This window comes from Macaca nemestrina, chromosome 1 (assembly GCF_043159975.1).
Source record: "Macaca nemestrina isolate mMacNem1 chromosome 1, mMacNem.hap1, whole genome shotgun sequence".
NCBI lineage: Eukaryota > Metazoa > Chordata > Mammalia > Primates > Cercopithecidae > Macaca > Macaca nemestrina.
In genome coordinates, this window is record NC_092125.1 from 30,170,348 (window position 1) to 30,183,864 (window position 13,517).

The 13,517-nt window shown below is 35.4% G+C and overlaps 1 protein-coding gene across 9 annotated transcripts in view; it reads left to right on the forward strand.

Moving 5' to 3' along the window:
• Positions 1 to 13,517, forward strand: part of LOC105484426 (dynamin 3) — a 564,467-nt gene that overhangs the window by 471,717 nt on the left and 79,233 nt on the right. The window contains exon 18 of one of the 9 annotated variants that reach the window (XM_071069605.1): positions 6,898 to 7,177. The exons of the other annotated variants lie outside the window; for them this stretch is intronic. Within the exon in view, the coding sequence (XP_070925706.1) occupies positions 6,898 to 6,930 (33 nt within the window). The 3' untranslated portion in view covers positions 6,931 to 7,177. Of the gene's footprint in view, positions 1 to 6,897; positions 7,178 to 13,517 lie in introns of those variants that run through there. 9 annotated transcript variants of the gene reach the window in all.

The following is a 13,517-nucleotide window of genomic DNA, read 5'->3' on the forward strand; positions in this document are numbered from 1 at the left end:
ATGTTTGTGCTTTCCCTGATTTTCTTAGAAAAGTTTAGCCAATACATGCCCTGGGGTCTAAGGAACACCCGCACCCCCGCCACCTGGTTGACTAAATTTATACATAACCCAATAAGGATATCATTAGAGTTAAAAGAAAGGATGAAAATCCCCTAGCCTCAAAGTGTTATTTTAGTTCCATGTGAATATAAAAAAAAATAATTGTCTCTCAATCATTGCATCATCAATAAACCTTCGCTTCTGTTTTTGGCAAATCAACCTTAAAAGAGCATTGTTAAAGCCTTATGTTTGAATCTCCTCACTTTAATAGTAACCTGTTGGGAGAAGGGACAGTTTAATTGAGGGTAGAAAACTTCTAGAAGCAAATTGGAATCTACATTATGTTCCCAGATTTATTGATCATGCTAAATAGACTCTGTAGAGAAGCAAGAATTGATCTGCTGCTGCTTAGAAAGCTTATAGTAGGTGATAGGGTCATCAGGGCTTGTTTATATATTTTTATTTTCTCTGTTGGGTCGAAAATGAAGTGATGTCTCTCTAGTTAATAGGAAATAATATTTAGGACTTCATAGCTACTTCAACATATTTGTTCTCACATATTGTAGTGTGCACACCCCGGTATTGTAGACATCTCCTTTCTGCATGCTTCATGATATTTTTAATGGAACTGGTTTAACACTGCTCCAAAACAAAAGTCATTCATACCTGTTTTGAAAGCATGATATCTGGATAAAGAAAATGTGGCACATATGCACCATGGAATAGTATGCAGCCACAAAAAGAATGAGATCATGTCCTTCACAGCAACATGGATGGAGCTGGAGGCCATTATTCTAAGTGAATTAATGCAGGAACAGAAAACCAAATACCAAATACAACATGTTGTCACTTGTAAGTGGGAGCTGAACATTAAGATCACATGGACACAAAGAAGGGAGCAACAGACACCAGGGACTATTTGAGAGTGGATGTGAGAGGAGGGAGAAGATCAAAAAATTTCCCATCAGGTGCTATGGTTATTACCTGGGTGATGAAATAATCTGCACACCAAACCCTGTGACATGCAATTAACCTATATAACAAACCTGCATATCTACCTCCGAGCCTAAAATAAAAGTTAAACAAAAAGAAAACATGTTATCATGAAGTTGCTTTTATTTATTTATTTATGTATTTATTTTTAGAGACAGGGTCTCACTATGTTGCCCAGGCTGGTCTTGGACTCCTGGGCTCAAGCAATCCTCCTCCCTCGGCCTCCCAAAGTGCTGGGATTACAGGTGTGACTCATCGTGCCTGGCTGATTTTAAACATTACCTTGTGATAAGCATTGTTTTGAAATTTAAACCCTTACAGAATATTTGTATTAAAAAGTAAGAATTTGCGTTTTTGTTTTTAATGTTAATGTGGTGATGGTAGTGTATGGTAAAGTGACTCAGAATCATTACAGTAGGGATGGTTTAAAAGCCTTCTATCTATCTTTGGCAGATCAACTGAGCAAAAACCAAGATAAAAAAGGATATGAATGGTATAAGAAATAAGTTAGATTCAAAAGATATATACGTGCATATTTAAAGGATATATAAATATTGAATGGTAAAATACAGAAAACTAGAGCTGTATAGAAAATTTTAAATGTAAAAACCTATCTATTTACAAGTGAGAAAATACATTCCAAAATAGATCCAATGGAAATTACTATTTAACTTACAGACTATTTGGAATATAATAATAGTGAAAACACTATACAGGATACAACCAATAGTATACAAAGAGAAAAATTAATTTGAAAATAAATTATTTGTTTAATGGAAGTCAATAAAATTAGAAGATTGGGAAGAGTGCAACTGCAGCATGACGAAAGAAAGAAATTCATTAAGTAAAAATTAATGAATTAAAAAATAGCAAAAGAAAAGTAAGAAAGCTTTAAACTACATGCAAATTTAAAGCTTTTGTATGAGACAGTAGAGTTAAAAGGCAAAGGACAAACTAGTAAAATACTTGAAGCATATATAACAAAGGATTAAATATTCTCAGAGTAAAATTATTCCTATTCAGTTTATTTAAAAAGCTAAAACAAACAAACAAAAAGCAAAACAAAGCAAAGAACACTACCTACTAGGAAAAAAGGAAGGGGGCCAAATCAATAGAGCATTCATTTAGAAGCCCTCCCAGCCCCTGCAAAAGCACTAATTAATATATGACAAAAAGGTTCAATTTCACCAGGAACCAAGAAGTGTAAATTAAAACAGCCAGCCAAACATCATGATTGGCCTTCCAGATTAGGAGCTATGAGAAAGAAGGTCGTGTGGTAGGTGGTAATGAGGAAGCAGTCCTCCTTGTGTACTACACTTGTTGCTGACTCTGTGTGTAGCCTCCCTGGAGGCCAGCTTGAGAATCTGCATTAAATGCCTTGGTTAGGTTCAAATCTTATGGCTCAACAATTCCACTCTTAAAAGTTTATTTTTATCAAATGATTCCATAATTGTGCAAAGAAATTTGTTCAAAGATGATTTTGAAACATTGTTCATAATTACCAATGTTTTAAAACAGCATTAATATCCATCATAGAAAATTGGTTGAATAGAATATGGCATATTAATTCAACAAAATGCTATGAAGCAAAGCATTTTTATCTTTAAAAATATAAAGATATATATAGAGAGAAAAATTTTCATGATAAATTAACAAAATATTGTGCATGCCATAAGTAGCATAATTCCATTTTACTTAAAAAATTTTAAATCAGATGAGATATATACATATAGTTTGCACATAGAAAACTACCTGTTGTGTACTACGCTCACTACCAGGGTACAAAACATCCATGTAACAAACCTGCACATGTACCCCCTGTATCTAAAATAAAAGTTGAAATTTTAAAAATAAAGAAATTCTGGTGCAGAATTTACGCCAAAATTTAACAGCACAGGCAAGTTTAATTTGTGGTCCTGTGTTGTTTTCTAATTTTTATGTGATAACCATCTTCTGTGTAACTTTCAAAAAAAAGTTTTGAAATACACAAAAATATGAAAAAGAGGAAGATACTTAAATGGAAGATGGTGAGACAGAAAGAAAAGTATAAAATGGTGAAAACAGAGTATCTAGGAGGAGAAATATGTACCATAAAAGAAATAGATTAAACTTTAAAAGAAAATAGATTAACTTTTATATGAATGTCAAAGATACGTGTGGAAATTAACTTTAAAGTGGAAACTAAGCATCTGAGACTCCACAAGCTTGACATAATTATGTAATCATGTTTATTATGATTATTTTTGTTGTGATTATACAGATTTTGTTACCTCTTTTCCCTTTACTCTGCCTGTGCAAATATGTTATTTTCCTCACTGAATTGCATATTGTTGAAGGACCATGTTAGGAGTCTCCAAATGCTCACATTCCCTCATTCATTACCTATTGCTTTCAATCGTGTCTTTCTTTCAAATGCTCAAATTCCATGAGATGAAGCCTCCCCATCTTCCTGGACCAATCATTCTTCCTTAATTTCCAGTTTCCTACCTGTCAGCACTGTTGCCTACTATGACTGTGTTGTGTGTAATGTACAAATAACGTATACTGTCTTAAGATTATCAGTGAGCCATTTCATGACCTAATTTCTGGCTCTTGATTTTTCTGCTGTTTTAAAAATCTCATTGAGGTTTAAAGATAACATATAATATTAGGCTAGCAGAATAATTATGTAAAATTTAAATTTAAAAGTCAACTCATTTGCCTTGAACCCATTTATTTACATAATTAAATGTATACTCTTAATGTTGAAAAGCAGGATGACAATTGAAATACCAAGATCAGAATTAGAGTCCCACTAAGAAATGCTCCCTTTAGGAAAAACAATTTCTTTTGGTTTCACCCATGAGCAGCACTTAGTATACATTTGCTAGGCACCCCACCAGACACCTCCAGTGAAACAAGAGCAGAAAGGCTTAGGGGTATAAAGTGTCTGATTCCTATGTAGTGTATTTAAGCACAAAGAGATTAAGGCTGATGGTAGTAAAAGCCAGTGACTTAATCTGATTCTAAAGAATAAACAGGGTTTAGAAAGAAATTAAAATTGAAGAGAACATTTTGAATACATATAACAGAAAAAAAGTTACTATTTTATTATTGTCAAAGTGTAATGGGTTCTTACAAATTAATAAGGAAAGAAAAAATGGGGAAGTGGTATTTAGATGGCAAGTCAGAAGGCTGCTGTGTCAGTTCAGGAGAGAGATGATGATGGCTTGGGTTAGGGTCACAGCAGTGGAAATAGTGAGAAGCAGTTGAATTCAGGATATATTTTGTAGAGCCAATCTTTTGAATTACTGATGGATTTGATATGAAAAAATGAGAGAAAGGGCAAAATAAAAAAAAAAAAGATTATTGGGTCTTAGACAATGGGTACATGTTAGTGCCATTTAGTAACGTAAGGAAAGGAGAAAATGGAATGGAACATTTAGTTGTAACCATGCTAAAGTTTGGGATGCCTAGTACACATGAGTGTCTAGTCAGGATAGAGTAAGCTATAATGCTGTAACAAACAACTCCTCAAATCTCAGTAGCCTCAAACTACAAGATTTATTTCTTGCTCAAGCTGCATATTCATCTGAACATTCATCATCAAGTTGGCTGGGGCTCTTCTTTTTCACTTTTTTCTGGAGATGGAGTCTCACTGTGTCACCGAGGCTGGAGTACAGTAGTGTGAGTTCAGCTCACTGCAACCTCTGCCTTCCGAGGTAAAGCAATTCTCCTGCCTCGCATCCTGGTTAGCTGGGACTACAGATGCACGCTGCCACACCCAGCTAATGTTTTGTATTTTAATACAGATGGGGTTTCACTGTGTTGTCCAGGCTAGTCTTGAACTCCTGAGCTCAGGCAATCGCCCACCTTGGCCTCCCAGAGTGCTAGGATTACAGGCGTGAGCCACCGTGCCCAGCCAGCTGGGACTTTTCTCTTTGTTGTTCTCACTACAGGACCCAGGTCAGTAGGATTATTGCCTATCACTATGGCAGACAAAATGAATGAGTAGAGAATCACACTGGCTGTTAATGCTTCAAACTGAAAGTAACATGTTATTTCCACACTCCTTTCATTGTCTAAGGCAAGCCACATGGCTACACCTAAATTCAAATGGACAAGAAGTACAATCCTACTAAGTGCCTTGAAGGAGAACCAGATATTTGGATGACTATCTCACTATCCAAATGGCGACATCTTCTAGGCAGTTACATATGTAAATCTAGAGTTCAAGGAAGATGTTTGCAGACAGAGATTTAGAAGTTGTTAGGTATTTAAAATCTTGGCACCTAGGAAGAAAGTGCAGAAACTGAAAACAGAGAGCTGAGGACAAAATATCTATCCCTTAAAAATATATTAGAAGAGGAGAAACCAGCAAAACAAGCTGAAAACGAACAGGGGTGTGTGTGTATGTTTGTGTACGTGTGCGTGTACAAGTGTTTCTGTATTTACATGAGCATATAAACAGGCATAAAAATGGTTTTGAAGAATTTGGGATTATTGTGAATTTTTTAGACACTCATTTGTTCATTTATTTGCTACTGCATCCATGTATTATTAATTGGAAATCTAATAAGAAAAAATTGTTATACTAAAAGTGTGTGGGAGAAGGTGGAGGGGGAGCAGCAACATCTAAGTAGACTGAACAAGTGAGTATGAGGCACTTGTAGGAAGCTAGAAGACCAGGTGAGCATATGCCTAGACCCAGTTAGTAATGATTATAATTGCTTAGAAGCCACACACCTGCATATTAAAATTAAGCAATCTGAATAGATGGAGCAGGCAGACAAATATCCCAGAACAAAACCAAAAATAAGTCACTTATGTAGGACTCTATTTTTTTTTAAAGAAACTATAAGCAAAGAGAACTAGCACATTTTAACTTAAAACTATAGTTTTTTCTAAAGCATTTTCATTTTGTTTGTCATGCCTCAACTTGATGCATATTATCTTAATTCAGAGGTAAAAAAATTTTTTTTTAATTATTGGAATATGCAGAATCTAGTAAACACAGTTGTAAAAAAAAAAACCAATAGTATTTAAATAAGGGTTTAGAAAATACATTCAGTTGCATCCCAACTAACTGAGTTATCCCTAAATTAGAATAGGCTAATATGATTTAGGGATATCTAACTGTGAAACAAAAGGATATTAAAGACCAACTTTGCATAATGACAACACATATTCTTCAACATAAAATATTATTGACTATGAATTGAAGAAAAGTTCTGATTGAGACGTTTTAATTTTCTTCTTTGAAGTAATTAGCCATTAGTCTCATAAATTTTCTCATTTTGTATCACAAGGGCTTTAAAGAGAATTGGTGACACTTCTAGGGATTAGGTCAAAAAATAAAATTTTAACTAAAGATCAAAGAGCAAAATAGAGCGTTAAGAAAGGATCAGCTTTTTGAAATATTTCTATCACCACAATTAATCTCTCAGGTAAGAAACTGAAAAGATATATAGATGCACTTTGACTTATGATGCAGTTACTTCCCAACAAACCCATTGTAAATAGGAGACTATACTGAACGGATATCACTTTTACACCATCTTAAAGTCAAAAAATTTTAAGTGGAGGCATCATAAATTGGAGACTGTCTATATATTATTTCCACATAGACCAGTGATTCTCAACCAGGGGCGATTTTTCTCTCCAGGGAACTTTTGGAAATGTCTGAAGACATTTTTGATTGTCAGACTGGAGAGTTACAACTGGCATTTAGTGGGCTGAAGCCAGAGGTGCTGTTCAACATCCTTCGATGCACAGGACATCCTCTACAACAAAGAATTATCCTATCAAATGTATCAATAGTGTCAAAGTTGATAAACCCTGGTCTTACTTAAAATAAGTATATAAGATACTCCTATCCCCAAACAGCCTATGAAGATTTGGACCTGTGTCCTTCATTAATGGAGCTCAATTCACTTATGATTGGATGAAGAACTGGAATCTGTCCAGTCTGCAGACTCTGGCTACGTGCAGTCCACACTTTCCATCATGTTTCAGCAGTAACTGCTTCATATGAAAATTACATTCCCTGCCCTTTGATTTGCTGGTTTGACTTAGGAAGTATGACAATAACCAAAGAGATTTTCATACTTGGGCTTGCCTACTTGGTCAAGGACTGTGCATGTTACAAAGAATTGCCTTTACCCACACTTTTTTTGGAAACATATGTCTTTCATTAAATAAAGAAAACTAATTTTTATAAATTTGGGTAACTTTTATGTGCTTCCTCTAAAAGCCTATTTCAAAATTGGAATTCCACTAAAACATAAAAAAGTAAAATATTTCTGTATTTGAGCATGAGAACAAGATACAAAAATAGACTCATTAAGGAACAGTTAAAATCTGAGTCTTTATCAAGAGAAACTTTTCTAATTTTCCAACCTTAAAATCATAATTCTTTCCTTTCCATGTGGCCCAATAACTTGACTCATGGATTGTCAAACAGAAACTTTTTTGACCAGGGTATACAATGTACTGTCTGCCAAACAAGATTTTTTTAAAGTCACTTTTATATAGATAAGACAGTTGAAGCTAGACTCAAAGACACAGCTACCACATCAATTTCAGCCCATTTAGAGGTAGAGTTTTTCAGGAACAAAAGCATAAACATTTACACTTTGATTTGCTTCAAATGTGACAAAATTACTGAAATCAATGATAGAAGCCAAGTCTTACGAAAGCTATTAAAAGTTTTACATTTCCAATTCAGGTGAAGTGCTGAGAGGGTTGTAATTATGATCAATTATAGAGGTATAAAAAGCCTAAAATGCATAATATTATTTATAGAATATAAGACACATGCTTTCATATGTTCATTGCAGCACTATTCACAAATAGAAGATACGGAATCAACCTAGGTGCCCATGAATGGCATACCACATTTTCTTTATCCATATATGCCATGGAATAATATGCAGCCATAGAAAAAGAGCAGCAGCATGTCCTTTGCAGCAACAAGGATGCAGCTGGAGGCTCTTATCCTAATCAAATTAACGCAGAAATAGAAATCCAAATATCACATGTTCTCACTTATAAGTGGGAGCTAAACAGTGAGTACACATGGATATAGAGAAGAGAACAGTAGACACTGGGGACTACTGGAGAGGGGAGGGAAAGAGGGGATGTGGACTGAAAAATTACCTATTGGGCACTATGCTCATTACCTGGGTGACAGGATCATTTGTACCCCAAACCTCAGCATCACATGATATACTCATGTAACAAACCTGCACATTTACCCCCTGAATCCAAAATAAAACTGAAGTTAAAAAGAAGGAAAAGAGAATACAAATATCACATCTGAGAGTGGCAAACATCCAAATTTTAGCTTGAATTCTATTGAATTATAAGAGATGGCATGGTGGTTGTGGTCTAGGAAGAGGTCTTTAATGAAGACATTGTATACAACTGCTTAACAAAGAAGAAGACCTCCCAAAGAGCAAAACAACACTGCCCCCCCGAAAAACAAAAAGAAAACTAAAGCACAGTATTGAAAGTTTTAGTACCAGTCAAAGAACTTTAGGCACAGATTTGGCAGAAAACGGGATTTTCTATGTTGGTAATTTGAGTGATAGTCTACTCTCTGTTACATTTATTGGTTTATTATTTGTTTATTGTCTGTCTTCGTACCTGTACTTCAGACTCTGTGAAGACACCTTACCCTTTCTGTTATTTAAGTTTTGCTATATAACAAAACTTCTTGTATAATAAGTTTTGTTACATAGCAAAATTTATACTTTTTGTATAAGTTTTGTTAGCTTATTATATCCCTAGTACTTGGAACATACATAATAGGTTGTCCTGTTTATTTACTACCTACCATAATAGGTAGTAAATATTTTGAAATGATTCAATAAATGAAGATAAATGATGGAATAAATGAATTGGAAACTACAAATTTAGGCATAGTTTTGAAGGGCTAGAGTAGGTGGCAGTGCAAAGGAAGGAAAATCAGGGGAAATATAGGAAAGGAGGAGGAAAAGGTAGTGGCATTGAGAGGAGGAATAACTCTGAAATCTTTAGCCATTAACCCAGTCAGCATGATTGACTCACTTCAAGTTACTGTAACCAGTTCTCCAACATACACTGAAATTTTTACATTGCTAGACTATTTACACACCTCATTTTTTAGGGCTATGCACAATAATATGCTAATAGAATAAATAACTAGCTTTGTTTTTCAATATGTATTCTTTAAATCTGATTAAGCTTAACTCTCAGCTGTCAACACATTTTATACCATGGGAAAAAGAATGAACTCCTTATATTTTAATTTTTTTTTCAAAATAGGGATAACAAGTTTATTATAGAAAGGAAAGCCCTCAGAGCTGTTGTTTCATCACTCTTTCTCTCTGCACTCCCGGGTCAGGCAGTGGTTCTGACCATCCCTTCAGCATATATTTACGACTTTGCTCTATTAGTTATTTCTTTATTTCCATGCTCTTGGACTTTATTCTCTCTCTTTCTACTGACTTCTTCTCTTCTTCCTATAAATACATGCACACACACACACACACACACACATATATATAGGCAGAGGAGAAAAATACATGTGTTTGTATGTATTATATATACATACATAATACATATGTAATATTCACATGTACCATATTATATGCATACATATGTGTGTATCCATATATAATATATAACATATGTATGCATATAATATGGTACATGTGAATATTTGTGTATATATAATATATATGCACATATTTATGTATATATAATATATATGCACACATAATATATAGTATGTATATATAATACATATATAAGCTTTTCTTTTTTCTACTTTTGCTTCTCATTCAAAAAATTGTTTTTCTCTTTCTCTTCACCACTAAATATCTTTAAATTAGCTCACTTCATTCTCACAACAATACAAGAAGGCAAGGGTTCTCTTTTTTTTTTTTTTTTTTTTTTTTTTTGAGACGGAGTCTCGCTCTGTCGCCCAGCCCAGGCTGGAGTGCAGTGGCGCGATCTCGGCTCACTGCAAGCTCCGCCTCCCGGGTTCAGGCCATTCTCCTGCCTCAGCCTCCCGAGTAGCTGGGACTACAGGCGCCCACAACTGCGCCCGGCTAATTTTTTGTATTTTTAGTAGAGACGGGGTTTCACCGTGGTCTCGATCTCCTGACCTTGTGATCCGCCCGCCTCGGCCTCCCAAAGTGCTGGGATTACAGGCGTGAGCCACCGCGCCCGGCCAAGGGTTCTCAACTAGATACATTTAGCAATCTCTAAAGACATTTGATTGTCACAACTGGGTTGGGGGTGCTACTATCTAGTGGGTATAGGCCAGAGATGCTGCTAAACACCCTATAAGGCATGGAACAGCCCCCCACACAAAGAATTATCCTGTCTAAAATGTCAGTAGTACTGCTGTTGAGATTCTCCATTTTAGAGATAAAGAGCATGAAGCCTGGCAAAGTTAGCAAACTGGCCAAAGGTCACACATCTAATAAGTGAAGGCATCAGGATTTGATAAAACCCAGGGTTAAGTCTAGTGTTAATGCACTTTCTAACGTTTATACTCAATTTCAATCTAATTTATTATTGTCTACAAATTTAGGATAAACATCTTTATGCATAATTTCTCATCTACATTTCTGATTATTTCCTTAGGGTAGATTTATAGAAGTGAAAAGTATCACAGGAAATGCATAATTAAAGGTTTTCTATAATTATAATTTATACATATACATTATATGGATAATTTATATCTTACATTTTAAAAAATTATTACTACAAATTATAAAGTTTTTGATTCATGTCATCAGTTTACTTTCCTTAAATCTGGAGCTGGTTCACATTCCTGACATCTTACCTAACTGCAGCCTACAATGACTACTACTGTTTTCTTTTACCTTCTTATTTAATCCTTGACAGTTTGATCATTTGTCTTTTCCTTTAAAAAAAAAAAAAAATTCCTCCTCTCAGATAATCGTCTTCTTTAACTGCAACTGCAAACCTATTGACTCTCTAATTAGAGGGATAAGGGAATGCCGAGTTTTAAAGTGCCAGTCTGAGCTCAAATCCCAGCTCTGCTGCTAATTGATTAGTTGGGTGACTTTGTGCAAGTGACTCTGATCCTCTATCCTCATTCATTAAATGGAGCTTGATGATAATCTACCTCACGAAGACTAAATGAGTTAATGTTTGTGAAATATGTAGAATAGTGCAAGGAACAAACTTAATTCTCAAAACGTATTGGCCATCTTCCATTATTCCATTATTTTTTGTACTTGCAGTGTACAAAACTTTAGAGGTTATCAAAATTACAGAGACTTGGGAAGGATGTGATTCGAAAGCTGAATTTCTGGTAAACCCAGACTTAGGGCATGATTCTCACTACTACATCAATGTGCTTCACAGTAAAACCAAAGGCTATGGGTTTAAAAATCCTCCTCAATGGTAACGGAAGGAAAATAGTCATAGCTTTTGTAATTTACGCTCTGGCTGCTGTTAGTACCTAGCACAGTAATTTCAAAACTTTAGAGGTTATCAAAATTACTCCAGCAGTTTGTTTAAAACGAACACTCCCAGGCCATATTCCCAGATATTCAAATTCAGGAGACTTGGGATTAGCCCAGGAGTTTGCATTTTTAATTAGCAACTTGGCTATGTCTGATGCAGGGCAGATGGCCCACTTTGAGAAAACTTGAGCTAGTGGGCGCTCAGGGTCTCTTCCCTATTCTTCAACAGTGTTCCCAACTGAACACTGATACTATACTACAAGATGGTGACAGGTGTGGTTTTTTTTTAAAAAGTGTGTTTTAGAAAAGTTGTTTGCAGGGTGTTTTCATCTTTGTCAAAGTGCCTTCTGTGATTCTGGATCCAATAGTTTTTCTGACTCCCAATATTATCCTCATTCTCCAAACATCACCTGTTTTCCAAGCTTACCATTTACCAAGGACTTTACTATTTAGTAAGGCCCTGATAGGCGTCATTAGGGCTGCCTATTGCTGAGTTATTTACTGCCTGACTTTTACATTCAGAACTTGTTCATGGCCTGCCATCTTACTCTAGTCTTCCCTGAACACTGTATTCTCATATACCCTACTACTAAACCAGTTCCACAGGATTACAGATTACACATCTCAGTCATTCTCTGCTGTTATATTTTCTTAGATGAAAGTTCTACATGGCAGTGCTTCCCAAAGTATGTTCAGACTATTTAAAAAGAAGAAAAGAAGATACCATTATCCAAAACATTTGTGTTCTGCATCTCCCTTCTGGTGATACACAAAGTATATTAGCATTTTAAGGTATTTGAGAAAAACAGGGATAAAGAAACATGTAAAAGTTTTTAACACCATAATTCCTGAATTTATTTTATCAAATAACACACTATTTTACCAGAAATTCAGCTTTCGAATCACATCCTTCCCAAGTCCCTGTCAGCTGTGAGCAATAGCAAATCATTTTACCAGTAGCTCAGGAACCTGTGAATGGATTCTGTTCACAGCTCTAACACTGATGGTGGGGAGTCATTCCATTTCCTCATTGAAAACGACTGTTGGCAATCCCCAAGCTGGAAGGATGATCTAGAGGAGCCTAGTACATTTCTATGTGGCACAGGATCAGAGCAGCCACAGCCCACCAGGTGTGCCCTGAGAGCTCATACTAACTCACTCTTTTCTGTATATTTGTTTGTTCAGAGAAGTCATTACCATATCTCTTTGTACTTTTCTGCTAAGTAGCTCTGAAAACTTTCAGGGAGTTTTTCAGATGAACCTAAGTGTATAATCAATCCTTCATTATGGTTTTAAATCCAGAATGAAAGTGCATCGAACTTGACACATGTAAATAGTAGAAAGTTTGTTTGTGCAGGTGTATAGTTTTAGTTTTCTTTCTTTTAACATTCTTGCTTTTTAGAATTATTCTGCTAAATAATATTAACTTGTTCAAAAGTGTATTCACATTTTTTCCTTGATCATGATGTTCATTGACATTTGGTTTTCTAAATAAAAAAGAAAGTTTGATTACTATTGAAGAAAAGTTGAGGGGAACACCTCATTGTGAAATAGTTGGTTATATTTTGATATGTTAAGTTGTTGCTTTTCAATGTGTAAAAGACTTTTCCTCTTGGGATTATTTTACAGTCTACCTCTAACTAAATTTCCTTCCTGACTTCTGAGTGTATTGAATGCTTGCATTTGCCACCCTTGGGGGAAGGAAGCACCATGAAAATGCTGTTCTTGAAAATTTTTACCCAACTACAAACTGTTTTACCTGTTTATTTGTGTTTATTTTCTTGCCAGTATGTTTCCAGAACGTTCACATTAGCTCATATCACCTTAGCAACCTCATCTCTGTCAAACATCCTTGTCCTTGCCCTTGCCCTTGCCCTGGCCTCATTATCAGCATTAGCCAGTCAGTCACCTGTTCGGGAACCAAGGGTACCCTAGCCTGGCATGATATCTACTCTTCAAAATCGTGCAGTTTGAAATAGACTTTGTCATGCTGCGCTTACGGGCCAAAGCACCCAGAGG